Genomic DNA, 16,571 nt, shown 5'->3' with positions numbered 1-16,571 from the left:
GGGAAAATTTTCTATTAAAATTATTTTTAAAATTATGTAAAGGTGAAGTTTATTTTCTCTGCTCAGAGCAGCTTAAATGTGGTTGTTAAACCATCTGGAGATGGTGCGAAATGGCTTTTGTGGTGTTATTATGTTTCCATAAATGCTGTAAAGTTATTTAGAAGAAAAGTATTCATGTGCTGCTCAAAATCCCTTTTCCATTAATCTTTTCCCCTTTTCTTTTACTCTACAGGGAAAGAAAAAGAAGAGGAAGAGAGAAAAGTTACAAGAGTCAACATCAGGTATGTTTCATTGGTAGATCATCTTCTTTAAACACTTGTAGCATTTGAAAAACTCAGCTCATTGTGTCATTGCTTGTTTATAGATCCTTCACACAAAGACTTCTACAGTATAATGGGTGATAACAAATCTTAACATTTTTAAACTGGTGGTCTTCATTGCCTTGTCAACTGCGCAGAGGAGTATTGAGCATTGAGAGCCATATTGGTAGAAAACTCATGATCTTAAACTCTATCCTGTTTGCTTCTGCATCTTGAAATTAGAGAAAAATCCCCAGTCTTTTGGAAGTCAGGCCAAGCTGAACAATTGGAGACTACCAACAGCAGTCTTGCTTATAGCACTGATCAATTGTTGTTTGGCAAAGTTATACTGACAATGACAAAAGGAGTATTTTCTGGAGACAACCAGTCTTTGCATAGTGTAGAAACTATCTTCTAGAGGCCACTGCAGTTGAATATTGTTTCACAGAACCGGAATGATTTCCATTGCTTCACATATGCATTGAAACATCTTTGAGACTGCATTTCCTTTTATGAACCATTGCGAGCTTTAAGCTCTGCTGGAGAGGCCCTCCTCACAGTCCCACCTCTGTCTCAAACATGGTTGGTGGGAATGAGAGAGGGGACCTTTTCGGTGGTGGCCCCCTGGCTTTGGAATTTCCTCCTGAAAGAAATCAGGTTAGCTCCCTCTCTTCAAGATTTCTGGACACAACTGAAAACATGTTTTTTTAACAAGCCTTTGGATCACGATTAGCACTTTTACAACTAAATTTGAGGCCTAAGTGATTGATTTTGTTAGCACTTTATGTACTAAGACAGTTCACAGCCTGTTATACCCACAGCTCTGCTGCATTGTTGGATTTTAACCGGTAGGGTTGTATGTTATTTTATGCAATTATTGTTTTGTGAATTTATTTTGTTGTTGTTTTATTTGTTATGGATCTTGTTGTACTTTGTGTGCTTTTTGTGAGTCTTTCTAGGAGATGTTGGTGGGGTACAACTAAGGTTTATTAGTATTTATTATTAATTAGCATCAATTAACCAATTCCAGCACCTTGGCCATTTCCTTCTGTATCCGATATAGCTTCAGGAAGTAGGAGGAAGTAGGTCTCTGTCTTGCACCTGCTATGAATTTGATTTCATATTTTATTTAAAATTATTCACTGTTTTCCTGCTCATCAGGCCTTCTAAAATGTTGTACAATAAAATACTGAAATGCTGTCAGAATATGTAATGGTTTTGGGTATGAAAACTGCTTATAGTTTAAATTGTATGGTTTCAGAAGTGTATGGATTAAAACAATAGAGATGTCTAGAATTGGTAGAGTGCCATTTTTGGAGTTTCCTGTGCAAATCGGAAAAGCAGAAATGTGCTCCATGCAGAGAGCTGAGATGTGAACAGAGATTGTAGTGTACCTATTTTGTAAATAAAGATATGATGCTGCTTTCATTGAAAGCTGAATTGATGAGTCCGGTGTTTGTCCAACTGTGTGCCTTCAAGAAGAACTTGCAAGTTCGAAGCAGCTAAGAACGGTGATTCATTTCAATTTTCATCGTAAAGGCTATCTTTAAAAGCATATTATTATGTTATTAAAGATAGCCTTTAAGCACTACTGAACAACACATTGGAAGGCCTAATGGGTGGAAATCTAGAAACATAGAAAATGCTCTCTCTATGAAACACTTAGCTACAAAGATTTAACACATTGATTCATTGTGAATATATCCTTCAGATTATTGCATTTGAAGATGCTGGGAAATTATTCAATCCTATGTCCCTTGGCTATAACTTTTTTTAAAAAAATAGAAATGGTCTTAACAGCTGCCTGGTATGTCAAGTTAAAGCACCAGTGAGGTCATTTCACATCTTCTTTTGTTGTAACAAAAATGCAGATATGTAATAAAATGAAATAGCTGGTATAAAAACCATGAAAGTCAAGAGGAAATCAATTGGCAATTCACATTCTAGCACAAGATCTTTTATTTGGGGTGTAAAAAAACATAATTTAATGGAAAATTGTTAAAGAAAAACAATCTTCTACAGGTGCAGCCCCACGAATGACAGCTGCCTACATCTGAAGCATGGTAAGAATATTTCTAAAAGCCTTTCTGCTAAATTGATATTTGAAAAATTAAGAACTTGTACAATCTTTTCACATTTCACTTCTGGAAAAAAATCTTGAATTTATAGCACACAATACTTTCTCCTCAAATGAATGCTCTTATGATTTATGGTTGTTATACCGGCTTTGTATTTGAGCTCCCAATTCTTTTTTTTTTTTAATCTTGAATTACACTAACTATACTGACCAGACCTTGCTGCAAGTCTATCTGTGAAGCGCAAGAACTTTATTACCAAGCAGCTAAGCCATTCTGGCTTCCAACATGATACAAAACTTGTCATTAGAAACAAATTAGAACAGCTTCTTAGTTCCCAAATCGACTTGTTCTAATCACTATATGCATAGTGCTGACTTGGCAGGGTGGGCAGCGTTGGTTTGATATTCTCATGAATTATTTCATTTGAATTTCGTATTTATAAATACTGTAATGAAGTGGCTCCATATTTTAGCTCTTGGGACTCTAGTCTTCCATAATTGTGCTAAGTGCTGGGTGTGGTGAAGGCCCCCGTACAACTCACAAAGGAATTAAGGCTGAAAAGATTATGGCGGATATTGAAATTCATCCCAATAAGGATGCTGCATCTGAATATCTGCGAGAAATGCAAAGGCCGTTTCACATTGCTATGGTTTCAAACCTGATGCATTAAGTACTTGTGTTAATAATAATAATAATAATAATAATAATAATAATTGGGTTCCTGCGGGTTTTCCAGGCTGTATGGCCATGTTCCAGAAGCATTCTTGCCTTACAGCCTGGAAAACAGACAGAAACCCATTGATTCCAGCCATGAAAGTTTTCGGCAACATGTTATTTATTTATTTACTTATTTGTATCCTATAAATGGGACTCAAAGTGGCAAACAAAATAGAAAAACAACTACATAATTAAAAAAACCATCATCCCATAACACAACATATGAACACATTGCATAAAACACACATTACAGTAGAGTCTTGCTTATCCAGCCTTCGCTCATCCATCGTTGTGTATTATCCAACGCAGTCCAGGGTGGGAGAAAGAAAGAACCCTTGTCTGTTTTGGTGCTAAATTTGTAAATACAGTAATTACTACTTAACGTTACTGAGTATTGAACTCCTCTTAAACATCTAGTTGTCCCCTGGGCAATGCCCTTACAGCTGCCAATTCTCTCACATCAGTAGCGACTTGAAGTTTCTCAAGTTGCTCCTGACACAGAAAAAAAAATCATTGACTGCTGGCATACAGTTCTAAACATGTAATTCAGTACACAATAAATAAAAATGCCCATTATAGTAGATTGGGTTTTTTTTTAAGTGACATGAAATGATCATTTTTAAGGTAACCAACATATTTTTCAAAGCAATGCAATTTCTTCCAACTTATATTTTCTAATTTTCATGTATATTGAATCCTGAAAAACAAGCTACTGCTAACCAGAGAGACTGATGTGAAGATCCCATCCAACAGATGAGCAACCAACTGTTCACTTTTTATGCTATAAATTAATGATCTGAAAAGCCTTGTGGTTTAGAAACCCGACGAACTCTGGCCAAGAACATCCAGTGCTCAGGGAGGAAGGCATTGATTTAACCCACATAGCTCTTACGTTGCATCTCATCCTGACCTTGTTGAGCAGTAAATCCAACCCTTGGAACTCTTCTCTTTCCCCCCATTTCCCAATGCCATCTCAGCCTTTGCCCACCCCATCTAAAGGCTTTGAAATCCTCAAATCTTGGAAGCAGGGTGCATTATGCAAAATGTAGATACATGCAGATTGGCTTCATTTTCATAATCCTGTTCACAGAATTTGGGTTCTCTTGGCATGAAATAGGCACAGCTGCTGTTATAGCTTGCCACAAGCAGAAAGCAGGACCAAGAAGAACCCAACATATGATATGGGCCTGTAGGACACATTTAGCAAAACAAATGGAGACGATAGAAGCCTCTTCGAACTTAGCGATGGACAGACTTCAGGCTTGTGGGTTTACTTTGGGGTTGTTGGTTTGTTTGTTTTTTAGAACCTTGTAGGCCAACAACCAGAGCCTGATATAAATTGAGTCATTCAGGAAGTTGACATAGAAGTCGGGGAAGACTCCTTAATGCCCATGCTCAGCCCAAGAGTTTCTTTTCAGCACCAGATCCTTTTGTAAAAAATGTACTGCATTTTCTCCACAAGCTTTTCTTTATTTTAATGGCTTAGTTTTTTGGAGACAGATTGCTTTCATTCTTAAAGTATTAGGTATTGGAAATTCTTGCAAATTGCCTGATATCCTACTAGTACTACTTTTGCCTCCTCTGTCCTTGACATACTATTATCAAGTATAGATAAGAGAAGCATCATAAGCTGCTGCTTATCAATGGCTGCTTTCTTCTTTCTTTTTTATTGGCATAATGGTCTTATTTGGCTTGGCTTTCCAGATATTTGGTGTACCAAATACGCTTTTATCTTTTTTTTAGAAACCAATTCAGTTTTAACAAGTTTCTTGGAACAATGTGTTGTCGAAATCTTCCATGGCCAGAATCACTAGGCTGCTGCGAGTTTTCCGGGCTGTATGGCTATGCTCCAGAAACATTCTCTCCTGATGTTTTTCCCATATCTATGGCAGGCATCCTCAGAGATTGTGAGGTCTGTTGAAAACTGGGTAACTGAGGTTTATGTATCTGTGGAATGACCAGGGTGGGAGAAAGGAGTAAACCATGAAAATGAACAACATCTGTCTACCAGTATTTAAAAAAATCTAAAATCAGGACAGTAAATAAAAAACAACACTCAAAAAACAGGAAAATTCTAGACAGGAAACAATCAGGGCCAGCTAACACCTCCCAAAAAAGGATTCGCCCAGACAGGAACCAGCCAGGCTTTGAAGCTGCAAGGCCATTAAATGCTAATCAAGATGGTAAATTGCAACATTCACACTTGCCTTCAATGGACAAGAGTTCTTTCTCTCACCCTGGCATTCCACAGATGTAAAAACCCAATTTTCCTAATTTCCAACACACCCCACAATTTCTGAGGATGCCTGCCATAGATATGGGCGAAACTTCAGGAGATAATCCTTCTGGAACGTGGCCATACAGCCCGGAAAACTCACAGCAACCTAATTTCTTGGAACTGTTTAATGGAACCAGGAGTTCTGTATGTTGTATCAAGAAAAGTAAAGATCATTGCTCAAAGTCATCGCCTCTGGAGCTTCTGAAAACAAATTTGTTCCATCTTTAATATGACATCATTTCAAAGATTTAAACAGGGCTATCATGTCACCTCTCAAGCTTCTCTTCTCCAGGTTGATTTTACACAGCTCCCTAAACCATTCCTCATAGGACATGGTTTCCAAATCCTTGACCATTTTGCTTTGGACACATGTTCACGTTCTCATTGCTATTGAGGTGAACTAGAAACATGAACATTTATTAAGTCCGAATACTTTAATGATTGTAATGTGTACCTAGATGAAGCAATAAAGGAGAAATCTATTATGTTTGCCAGAACTATCCTCCCCGCCCCCAAAGTTCAAATTCATCCTGTCTTGTTTCTGCATCAGTTTACAAGATTGTGGGGTTTAAAAAACTCCTCACAGAGATTTCTGCTCATTTTTATGTGAAGCTTTCCCTTTTTTGGTGTGCATTACATTACATTTTCTCTCAATATACCCATATTGGTATTTTAAAACATATCAGAAGACTACATCATAAAATCTGTAGAATGCCAAGTCTGAAGAATAATTGTTTTTCTTTTCACACATAAGTTTGGGAAACATAAATAGATCTGTTGATAGTAACATGTGAACCAAACAAAAGCTTCCACCTCCTCAAACATGGATTTCCAGGGTGAGGAATCACATGATATTGTGATAAGGAACTTCCCCCTCCTTCCTTCTTTCTTTTTCCCAGCAGCTGATATCAGCAAAACATAGCTGGAGAGTCTTTCCAAGAGAATCTCTTTCCCTTGTCGACAACTGTTTGCTCACTTTCCCTTAGCACCAAATGGCTCTTTTTAGTGACTAAAAGTTTGTCCCTGCCTCTGCTTTGTAGCTGATGTTTTCCATAAGTAGTTGGGAAGAGGATACCCTTTCCATTTATGTCAATTAGGGATGCAAGAAAGAATAAGATACATCACCAACTAAGACAGCTTTACAAGCCATCTGTTTAGATTGCTTTCAAAATACAGTTGTGTTAGATGTTGGTTTAAGCCCAGAATACATGGCTTTTTGTCATACAAAATGACAAGGGTGATTAAATTCATACTACCTTGTTATTTTATGATGAGCATTTCACTGGAAAAAATTGTCCTTGGAGTTCAGTATACCCTAATGACTGTGTCTCCCCATGAGAGACAAATTCCTATTCAGTAAAGCAAAGCCAAACTAGACATTTTGGACTTTTAAGGCTACAGAAGGCTCCCTCAGTCCTATTTGTATATGAAATAGTGACATCTGCTGGGCAAGAAAAGAGGAAATTGGTAATAGTCCAGTGATTGTGTCTTATTAATATTTTACTTTTCCAAATGTGTGTTTCATGCTCACCTGAGAAAACTTTTACTGGATCTAGTAAATGGTTCATCTAATCAGTGTTATCTCACTATCAATGATAATCCAAAAACCTCTCGAGAGTTTGTAAGAAGAGTAGGAATTTTCTTGTCGTAGGAATTTTCAGATTTATTTAACTAAATTGGGGCAGATTGTCACATGGATGAAGCTACCCTCTGCCCCTCTCTGCTGTTTGGATTTAACTATATATTACATTAATTATGTAATGTATGGCATCCCCTCTTTTTGCTTTAACTCCTAAAATTGAAATGTGGTCTCATTGTCTGAATGAGATCATAATGCATGAGCCAGGAGTTTTAATATTTCCTTCTCAAAGAAAAACGTAAAGGTCTCCCCTTGATATTAAGTCTAGTTGTGTCTGACATTCCCTTCCTGCTGGAGAGGTATCTATTGATCTACTCACATTTGCATGTTTTCTGCTAGATTGGCAGAAGCTGGGGCTAACAGCAGGAGCTCACCCCACTCTCTGGTTTTGAATCGCAGGCCTTTCAGTCAGCTGTGCCACCAGGGGCTCCAAGCCTCCAGTGATGCAATGGGTTAAACCCTTGTGTCAGCAGGACTCCTGACTGAAAGGTCTGTGGTTTGAATCTGGGTAGTGGGGTGAGCTCCCATCTGTCAGCTCCAGCCCCCCAAGTGGGGACATGAGAGAAACCTCCCACAGGATGTAAAAGAGCCAGGCATCCCCTGGGCAAGGCTCTCTGTGAGAGGGTCCTGCATTGTGCCTGTTGCAGGGCTCAGACTGCATTGTAGTAAGTGGTCTGTGGTTTGGTTTTCTCCACACTTGCATGTTGTGAACTCTACTTTGTAGCCCAATTTCTTAAGGTTAGCTCTGCATCTCATGGTGCCAGAGCACAGCCTATTTAGTGCCTTCCAAGTCTCGCAGTCTCGCAAGTGTGCCCAAGGGTTTCTCACCCTGTCTCAGCCACTGATTGAGGTTCTGGGTTTTAACCTGCCACTTTTAGACTCTCGCTTGCTGAGGTGTTCCTGCAAGTATCTCTGTCAGTCTTAGGAAGCTATTTCTTGACTTAAGGCATTAGCTTGCTGGCTGATATCCGAACAGAGGATGGGCCAGAGATATCACTACCTTGGTCCTTTCATTACAGGCTGCTACTTCCCGATGGATGTCAGGTAGTGCAATACTGGCTAAACAGAAATTAATATGAAAATAGAAAATTGAGGAAATAATGGTGACTTCCTTCATACCACTGAGAACAATCTAAGACAGTGGTTCTCAACCTGTGGATCCTTAGGTGTTTTGGCCTACAACTTCCAGAAATCCCAGCCAGTTTAGTATCTGTTAGAATTTTGTCTGGGGATCCACAGGTTGAGAACCACTGATATAAGATCTAGAATAGGTCACAAAATGATGTTAACTTGAATATAGATATAGATATTGCCTGAATAGATAGATATATCTATTTGTGACCAAGTTCCAATTGAAATAACTAGAAAAACTTCCTCTAGAACCTAGAATAAAAGTGTTGAAGCTCATTTGCACACGCACACCCCTCTATCAATATGTAGCGCCGAAAAGGGCAAAACCTTCTTGGGCAGTTCCTTTTGGGGAGACAGGGGGAGAGAATTAAAATTCTGCCTCTGATCTCTGTATGTCACAAGTCTCCAATTATACACCCTTCTGGCTGCCAAATATTTCAGTGTTATCTTTTAACTATGGGGCTTTTACAAAAAAAATAGGTTTGAGTTTTATTTCTTGAGGAATGGCTCCTCATTTCTCTGCTGCAGTCAGCTCTCCACTACAGCATAAATGGCAGAGGGATGGCAGATCTCAGTTGTGGCTGAAGCTCAAGGCTTCACATATGCTAAAATGTGACTCACAGCGCTTTGCTTTGAAGCCTAACCACAGCCAGGGAACTGTAATTGCCGTCTTTGATTGCACCGACTTCACTTGCGGGTTGGGCTTTGCTTGGGCATGCCTGGCTTGGCGAGACTTCAGCTGCAGCCCTCCAGTGAAGCCTCAGATGTGGGAAATCTTCAGTCTCTGTAGCGCATACCTGTGGTTTCTTGAAAAGAACCCTGGCTTGACCTGTTTTATATCTGTAAGGCAACACCATTGCTGTGCCTTTAAGACTCCAGTTGGCTTGTGCGGCGCTTGCATGCATAGGACTTGCAAGTGCTTTGGTTGCTGCAGCTTCTTGCTTGTTTTGTTCAGACATTGGGTTTATGGACATTAGCATAGCTACTGTTATTGAACAATTTAAAATGGCAGCGGATAATGGTATCCAAGCCTGGTGAGAAAGAGAAGCCAATATTCCAGAATAAATCTCACCAAGTTGAAGCAGAAGCCACCAAGGTGTTTATTTAATTTCAGCTGAAAGGGATGACAGCTTGCGGTAGCTTGCTAAAATGTAGCTGAGATACATAACACAGTAAAACATTTATACACTTTTCAGGTTCAAAATTCCCACCACCCCCAGCTGGACCTGGCTTGGCTGTAGTTGGCCAAGCCTGGATGACGTCAATGAGGTCTTGCAGAGGCAGGAGTCCGGCACGTCCCAACCAATGAGAGAGCGCCACTTCGCCTTCGATGTAGATTTCCTTCTGTCCAATTGTTGGAGAGGGGCTGGCAGGTTCAGAACAGTGGATGAGACAATGGCTGGTGATAGGATAAAATATCCCTGATATTTATTTATTTATTTATTTACAGCATTTATATTCCACCCTTCTCACCCCGCAGGGGACTCAGGGTGGATTACAATGTATACATATATGGCAAACATTCAATGCCAATTAGACATACAACGTATATAGACATACAAAGAGGCTATTTAACTTTTTCTGGCCGCCAGGGGAGCTGTCGCTTTCATTGTCCATCTACGACACTGATGAAGTACTTTCGCATTCCCCACATGCTTTGCTGGAGTGCTTTTTGCTGGGCACAATGTCCCCGATGAGTTTTTATTGTCCGAAATCTTTATTGTCCCTTGAGTATCCAGTCTCTGATTGAGCCCAGTGTCCTGAACACCAAACTCCCATTGGATTGGATGCAACATTTCTTGTGCAACTCAAAGAGCAATCAAAAGCAGTGAGCTCTGCGTAGCCTTACTTAAAAGAAAAATTAACATTTTTGTAGACTTCCTATTTCTTGTTTTCTTGAAGGCTTTCATGGCCGGGATCACTGTGTTAATAATAATATTATAATAACTTTATTTTTGTATCCTGCCACTGTATCTCCGAAGGGACTTGGATCAAACCCAGTCAAACACAATTAATAACATGACACAATAAAACAATAAAATACATATAAAAACATCATAAAAAACATAACCACCATAATCAACATGACCACAGTGGCCGAGCACAGTGGACATTTATTCATTTATTTATTTGAAACATTTATATTCCACCATTTTCACCCCGAAGGGCGAGGCAAGGGCTTGTGCGATACAACTACCCAGATGCGGCTGATAACAAATACAAGGGCCAGTGGCCTGATAGGGCTAGAAGGCCCAGATAAAATCAGTATAATACATGTCAAGACTAGAGATAATAATGAAGTGCAGAGCACAGTATTAAGCCATGCCTAAGGGAACCATATCATCTAATGAACTGGGTTAATCAAAATCACATTGGAACATCCAAGTCTTTCGTTCTTTATGGAAAGTGGACAGGTTAGGTGCTGGATGGGGTTACACTCCCCCTGAAGGCGCAGGGTCACAGCTTCGGAGTGATCCTGGACTCAATTCAAAATGCCGATTTTAGCTTATAAATCCCTAAATTTCCCTGGCCCAGGCTACCTGTCCGAACGTATTGTCCCCTACAAGCCAGCATGTAGATTAAGATCTTCTGGGGAGGGCCTGCTCTTGGTCCCACCAGCCTCACAAGCGCGACTTGTGGGGATGAGAGACAGGGACTTCTCAGTGGTGGCCCCTCGGTTATGGAACTCTCTCCCTAGTGACATCAGAGCAACTCCCTCCCTATTAGGCTATAGGAAAAGAGTCAAAACCTGGTTCTGTGCACAGGCCTTTGGAAACTAAGGCAATGCAGTATTTTTGAATCGAAGCCTTGTGCAACTGATTTGGGAACAGACTCAGACCATGAACTTGGATGGAGTGTTTTCTAAGTTTTTAACTTTTAAAATGTGTTTCAACTCTATTTAATATGTTGCAATTTTTGAAATGTTTAGGTGATTGTGTTGAGGCACAACGTTGTGCCACTGTACGTCGCCTTGAGTCCCCCTGTTGGGGTAGAGAAGGGCGGGGTAGAAGTATGGCAAATAAATAAATAAATAAATAAATAGGTGCTAATCTAATCCCCCGGTGGCACAGTGGGTTAAAGCGCTGAGCTGCTGAGCTTGTTGACTGAAAAGTCACAGGTTCTAATCCTGGGAGCGGAGTGAGCTTCCGCTGTCAGCTCTAACTTCTCCCAACCTAGCCATTCGAAAACATGCAAATGTGAGTAGATCAATAGGTACTGCTCCAGCGGGAAGGTAACGGCTCTCCATGCAGTCATGCCGGGCACATGACCTTGGAGGTGTCTATGGACAAAGCCAGCTCTTTGGCTTAGAAATGGAGATGAGCACCACACTCCAGAGTCGGACACAACTAGACTTCAGGTCAGGGGAATACCTTTACCTAATCTAATCTCTCTGGGGAGAGAGTTCCTGAGCTGGGGGGCCACCACAAGAAGACCCTCTCTTCTCGTCCCCACAAACTGTGCTTGTGATGGAGGCAGGAGCGAGAGAAGGCCACCCTCCCAGCAGATCTTAGAGCTGGGGTTTCTGTGAGTTTTCCGGGCTGTATGGCTTCATTCCAGAAGCATTCTCTCCTGACATTTCACCAACATCTATAACAGGCATCCTCAGAGGTTGATGGGTCTTTTTCTTCTGCCGAATCCTTGTCCAGGGCAGGAAACTAAGTCAGGGGAATGAAGGTGGTTACAAAAGTGTGAGCCCCAAACCAAAGGAAACTAATGCTAATACTAATTTTAAAAGTCCACTTTTGAGAAGGGAGGGCTCGAGAAAGGCCGTGAATGTTATTTTAACCTCCTCACTTCAAAGGCAAGCTGCTGGTTTCAAAAAAAAGGGTGTGTATGGAGGGAGGGAGTAGAGAGATGGGACCCATTTCAACAGAAGGACATTTCATTTCCTTCAGCCCAAGTTGCATTCCTGGCTGGTAATGGGGAGTAGTTCTGAATTGCTGTGCTTGTATCAGACTGCTGTGAACTACTGGGCTGGCGCCTCAAGGCCATTCCTCAACAGGAAACAGAATGTTTTAATGTAGGACTGAGAGGAAAACCTTCTCAGGAAGAGCAACCTGGACCAAACCTTTGAAAATCTGGGATGAAAAGGTCCAAAGTAAATATAAATCGGCAGGGTGCTGGTTCTCTCTCTCTCTCTCAATCTCTCTTTGCTTTTTCACTTGGCTTCTTTTTCATGATCTTTGGAAAAGTAAAACCCTCCATGACTCTTTGATCCCTATTTCTACTGGAGTAATTTTTTTTTCAAGGCAGGAAACGTAGGAGTCTGTTTTTTTTAATAAAAAGGCCGAGGGTCAGTGTAGTTTTATGAGGAAATAGGCACTAAGTTAGTCAGCTGCAGACCACCTTCAATGCTTTTCCAGAGAACACTTGACGTTGCTTTTAAAAATGCCTAAATAGTTTGACTGAAATGAACTGTAAAATAAAATCTGAATCCCCGAAGAGCAACAGGTGTAAATTTTCTTGTCATTTGAGTAGATATAATAAAAGGGAAGATGATTGTAAAATTAAACCTTACACTGGCAATAAGATTAGGTTTTTGTGTTTCTGTAGCACGGTGTTTTTCAACCTTCCTAATGCCGTGATCCCCTAATAGAGTTCCTCATGTTGTGGTGACCCCCAATAATAACATTATTTTCATTGCTCCTTCATAACTGTAATTTTGATACCGTTATGAATCGTAATGTAAATATCTGATATGCAGGATATATTTTCATTCACTGGACCAAATTTGGCACAAATACCCAATATGCCCAAATTTGAATACTGGTGAGATTGGGTGGGAGATTGATTTTGTCATTTGGGAGTTGTAGTTGCTGGAATTTATAGTTAATCTACAATCAACGAGCATTCTGAACTCCACCGACGATGGAATTGAATCAAACCTGGCACAATGAACTCCCATGACCAACAGAATATACTCGGTTTGGTGGGCATTGACCTTGAGTTTGGGAGTTGCAATTCACCTACATCCAGAGAACAATGATGGACTCAAGCTATGCTGGATCTGGATCAAACTTGGCATGAACACTCAATATGCCAAAATGTAAACACTGGTGGAGTTTGGGGAAAAACAGACCTCGACATTTGGGAGTTGTAATACCTGGGATTTATAGTTCACCTACAATCAAAGAGCATTCTGAACCTCGTCAAGGATAGAATTGGGCCAAACTTCCCACACAGAATTTATTGACATCATGTACTTGGAAGCCCTTCTAACACTTTTTGTCAGAATCACAGACACCTTAAAGGGCCAGACACAAAAGTAGTTTATTAAAACAAAAGAAAAAGGACGCAGAGGCACTTAAATGCAGTGCCACTGGTCAAAACTCAAGAAACAAACCAGACCTGGTCCAAAAAGGTTAAAAGAAATATAATCCAGATTTACTGGATGCAAAAAGCCAATCAAACCAAGCACTCTGAGGCAAAACAAAAAGGCACAGTACACAAATGGTTAACAAAAAGGAGGGGATACAGGAAGAGAAGCATCGTCAGTCGAAGTCCAGGGTTGAAGCGGGAGAAATCCAAAACAGCACTGCTCCAGTGCCTGCAGAAGCAGTGTGTTTAGCCAAACCGCTCCAGAAGCCAATCCGGGTTAATAACACACAAACAATCAGGAGATCCAAAATGCAACTTCTAAACCAACGCCGAACACAAAACAGGCAGCAGCAAGTCTACAATAACCTTTTCCAATACACAGCACCCAACACACGAACGTTCATCAACACCTTGCCTTCTGCAAGGACACATCACCCCTGAACCCACTTTTATTTACAGATCATCATCAGAAGATGAACTGACCACCGCCCCATCATTACCCTCCGCAGCTGCTCCCAGCTCTTCACGTGAATTCCCTTGTCTTTCCCTCCAAGTCCTCCATCTCCTGTCAAGACTTAGGTCCCCCCAAGACTCAGTTGGATCCCCTGATTGCCAGTCTTCACCCCCAGAGAACCCCATAAAGGTACCACTAGTTGTTGGCTCCTCAAAAATAGCTTGCACTTCTCTTATCTTAGTCCAATCCATGGTGTCTCCTTCTTCTCCGTTACTCATTGACCCATCATCCCCAGAGAATCCCTCAAACGACTCCTCATCTGTAGGTGCTGTAAATATGTCCCAGATCCTCTTTCTCTGCTGCTCATCATCAGATTCCTGCTCCCGAGTAACCCTTTTCCCCCTTCTGGCACCCATACTACTGTTTGTAACGTTGCTCACAGGCTTTACTACAACACTTTTAGAACATTGCATAAATGCATAGTGGTAATATAATTAACCAAATGTTGAATGTGTTTTGGTGCATTTTATATATATATATACAAAAATTGAAATTTGTTTTGGTGCATTTTGTTTAATTTTATTATTACTTTTCCCGGCAGGTGGGAAGAGAAATGCTTTCTCAACGTGCAAAGGAAAGGCAGCGACATCAGGGCCCCTCCTCGAAATGGAAGCTTGTTAAATCTCCAGGCATGTCCTTCATCCGCACAGGCCACCGCTAAGGAGTATGTTTAGGATATCGACACTTGCCCTGATGTCACTGCTACAAAGACACTGAACCATAAAGACAATCACTGCCAGGCCCCTTCGCTATCATGGCGGCGTCCCAAATCTGACACAATAAAAGAAGAGAGCAAGAAGAGCATTTCAGACCTTCCCCAGTCAGCAGAGTAGCTTTTTCACTCCGCCTTACACCTCCAACATTTGTTATCTCCTAACTTGTCAGTGCTGAGTCAGCAACAGAATAGCCGGGCTGCGTTTGTTTTGCTTCAGCTGATGGAATGATGTAAACCAGCAGCAACTCCCATCTTGGCCCTTCACACCGAAGAAACAAATCTTGGTTGAGAAAGGCACAATCCAGTTTATTATTTAATGGTGCAAAAGGATCAACTTCGGATTTTCAGCTCCTAAAAAGAAAACTTGAATGCTTTTATATTTTCATTTTCTCCCCCTTGGTGTATATTTTTATTGTCTTTGAGCTTTTAAAGAAGCACCAAAACCTACAATCTTTCTTTTAATTAAAGGAAATTCCATTTTTCCCCCTTGCAGGAGAGGAACAAATTGTATTGTCAAAGGTTTTCATGGCCAGAATTACTGGGTTGTTGTAAGTTTTTCGGGCTGTATGGCCATATTCCAGAAGCATTCTCTCCTGACGTTTTGCCTGCATTTATGGCAGGCATCCTCAGAGGTCTGTTGGAAACTAGGAAAATGGGGTTTGTCTAGGGTGGGAGAAACTCTTGTCTATTGGAGGTAGGTGTGAATGTTTCAATTGGCCACCATGTTTAGCATTGAGTGGCCTTGCAGTTTCAAGGTGTGGCTTCTTACTGCCTGGGGGAATCCTTTGAGAAGTGATTAGCTGTCCCTGATTGTTTCTTGTCTGGAGTTCCCGTGTTTTTTAGAGTTTTTTTTTATACAAGTAACTAATCACCTCAACAAAGGATTCCCCCAGGCAGTAAGAAGCCACACCTTGAAACTGCAAGGCCATTAAATCCTAATCAAGGTGATGAATTGAAATAGTCACACCTACCTCCAACAGACAAGAGTTCTTTCTCCCACCCTGGACATTATTCCACAGATATTTAAACCCCATGTTCCTAGTTTCCAACAGATCTCACAACCTCTGAGGATGCCTGCCATAGATTTAGGTGAAACGTCAGGAGAGAATGCTTCTGGAACATGGCCATACAGCCTGAAAAAACTTACTACAACCAAGGAGCAAAATGTTTGGAGAACTGTGGCTTTTTTGTTAACAATTCGTAATGGTTAAAAACCCCTCATTGTATCTGTGTGCTAGTTTATATTAAACATAACAATCAGTCTGGTCACTAGTCATGTTGATCTCTCCCATTTACTCTATATGCGTAATGGCAACATATTTCATCAGACCTGACTGCAGCGAGTTCTCCTACTTAACTATCCTGAATTTCCTTGTAAAAAAAAAAGAAGCCCAGCACTTGAATTATTATTACTTCAAATGGTCTGTATCTGTTTTGTATCTGTTTTTGTTAGCCTGTTTAGTGGGATTTTATGCCAGTTGTTGAAATGAGCATTGATGTACCCATTTTTTAAAAATAGTTAAGGCACAGCCTTTGCCAAAAATTGTCAACTGATATATATTTTGTCATTCCAGTTTGAGTTAATGTGCTGAGCATTTTTTTGTTTTTGTTTTTTTAAATAAAAGCTTTGTAATAAAACTACAACATAGTTCTTGACTGGTTAAAATGAGTTGTTGGCTTCAACGTGAAACTTAAGAAAGCAGAGTAGTGAATGGGGCGTCTGCTTTTTTGTGACTTTTTTTTGTATCCTGGTGACATAGTTCAGTGAAAGTTTATTTTCAAAGTTTGAATGAATCAATGGAACATCAGTTAGTCAATATTAAGGTTATCATTTAATATGAAGATGAGTAAACAGAATCCAGTTTTTAATGAATGGTTAAC

At 40.4% G+C, this 16,571-nt stretch overlaps 1 protein-coding gene across 5 annotated transcripts in view; it reads left to right on the top strand.

The window, feature by feature from the left end:
• Positions 1-16,312, top strand: part of LEF1 (lymphoid enhancer binding factor 1) — a 145,745-nt gene extending 129,433 nt beyond the window's left edge. For 2 of the 5 annotated variants that reach the window (XM_067468638.1, XM_067468640.1), the window contains 3 exons: positions 233-281; positions 2,322-2,362; positions 14,517-14,605. In XM_067468638.1, coding sequence (XP_067324739.1) covers positions 233-281; positions 2,322-2,356 — 84 coding nt within the window. In that variant the 3' untranslated portion in view covers positions 2,357-2,362; positions 14,517-14,605. Of the gene's footprint in view, positions 1-232; positions 282-2,321; positions 2,363-14,516 lie in introns of all 5 variants that reach the window. The other 3 variants (XM_060779117.2, XM_067468637.1, XM_067468639.1) reach the window with 2 other exon arrangements.
• The last annotated feature ends 259 nt before the right edge of the window (positions 16,313-16,571 follow it).

The sequence above is a fragment of the Anolis sagrei genome, chromosome 5 (genome assembly GCF_037176765.1).
Source record: "Anolis sagrei isolate rAnoSag1 chromosome 5, rAnoSag1.mat, whole genome shotgun sequence".
Lineage (NCBI taxonomy): Eukaryota > Metazoa > Chordata > Lepidosauria > Squamata > Dactyloidae > Anolis > Anolis sagrei.
This window is presented reverse-complemented; position numbering and strand designations above follow the sequence as displayed.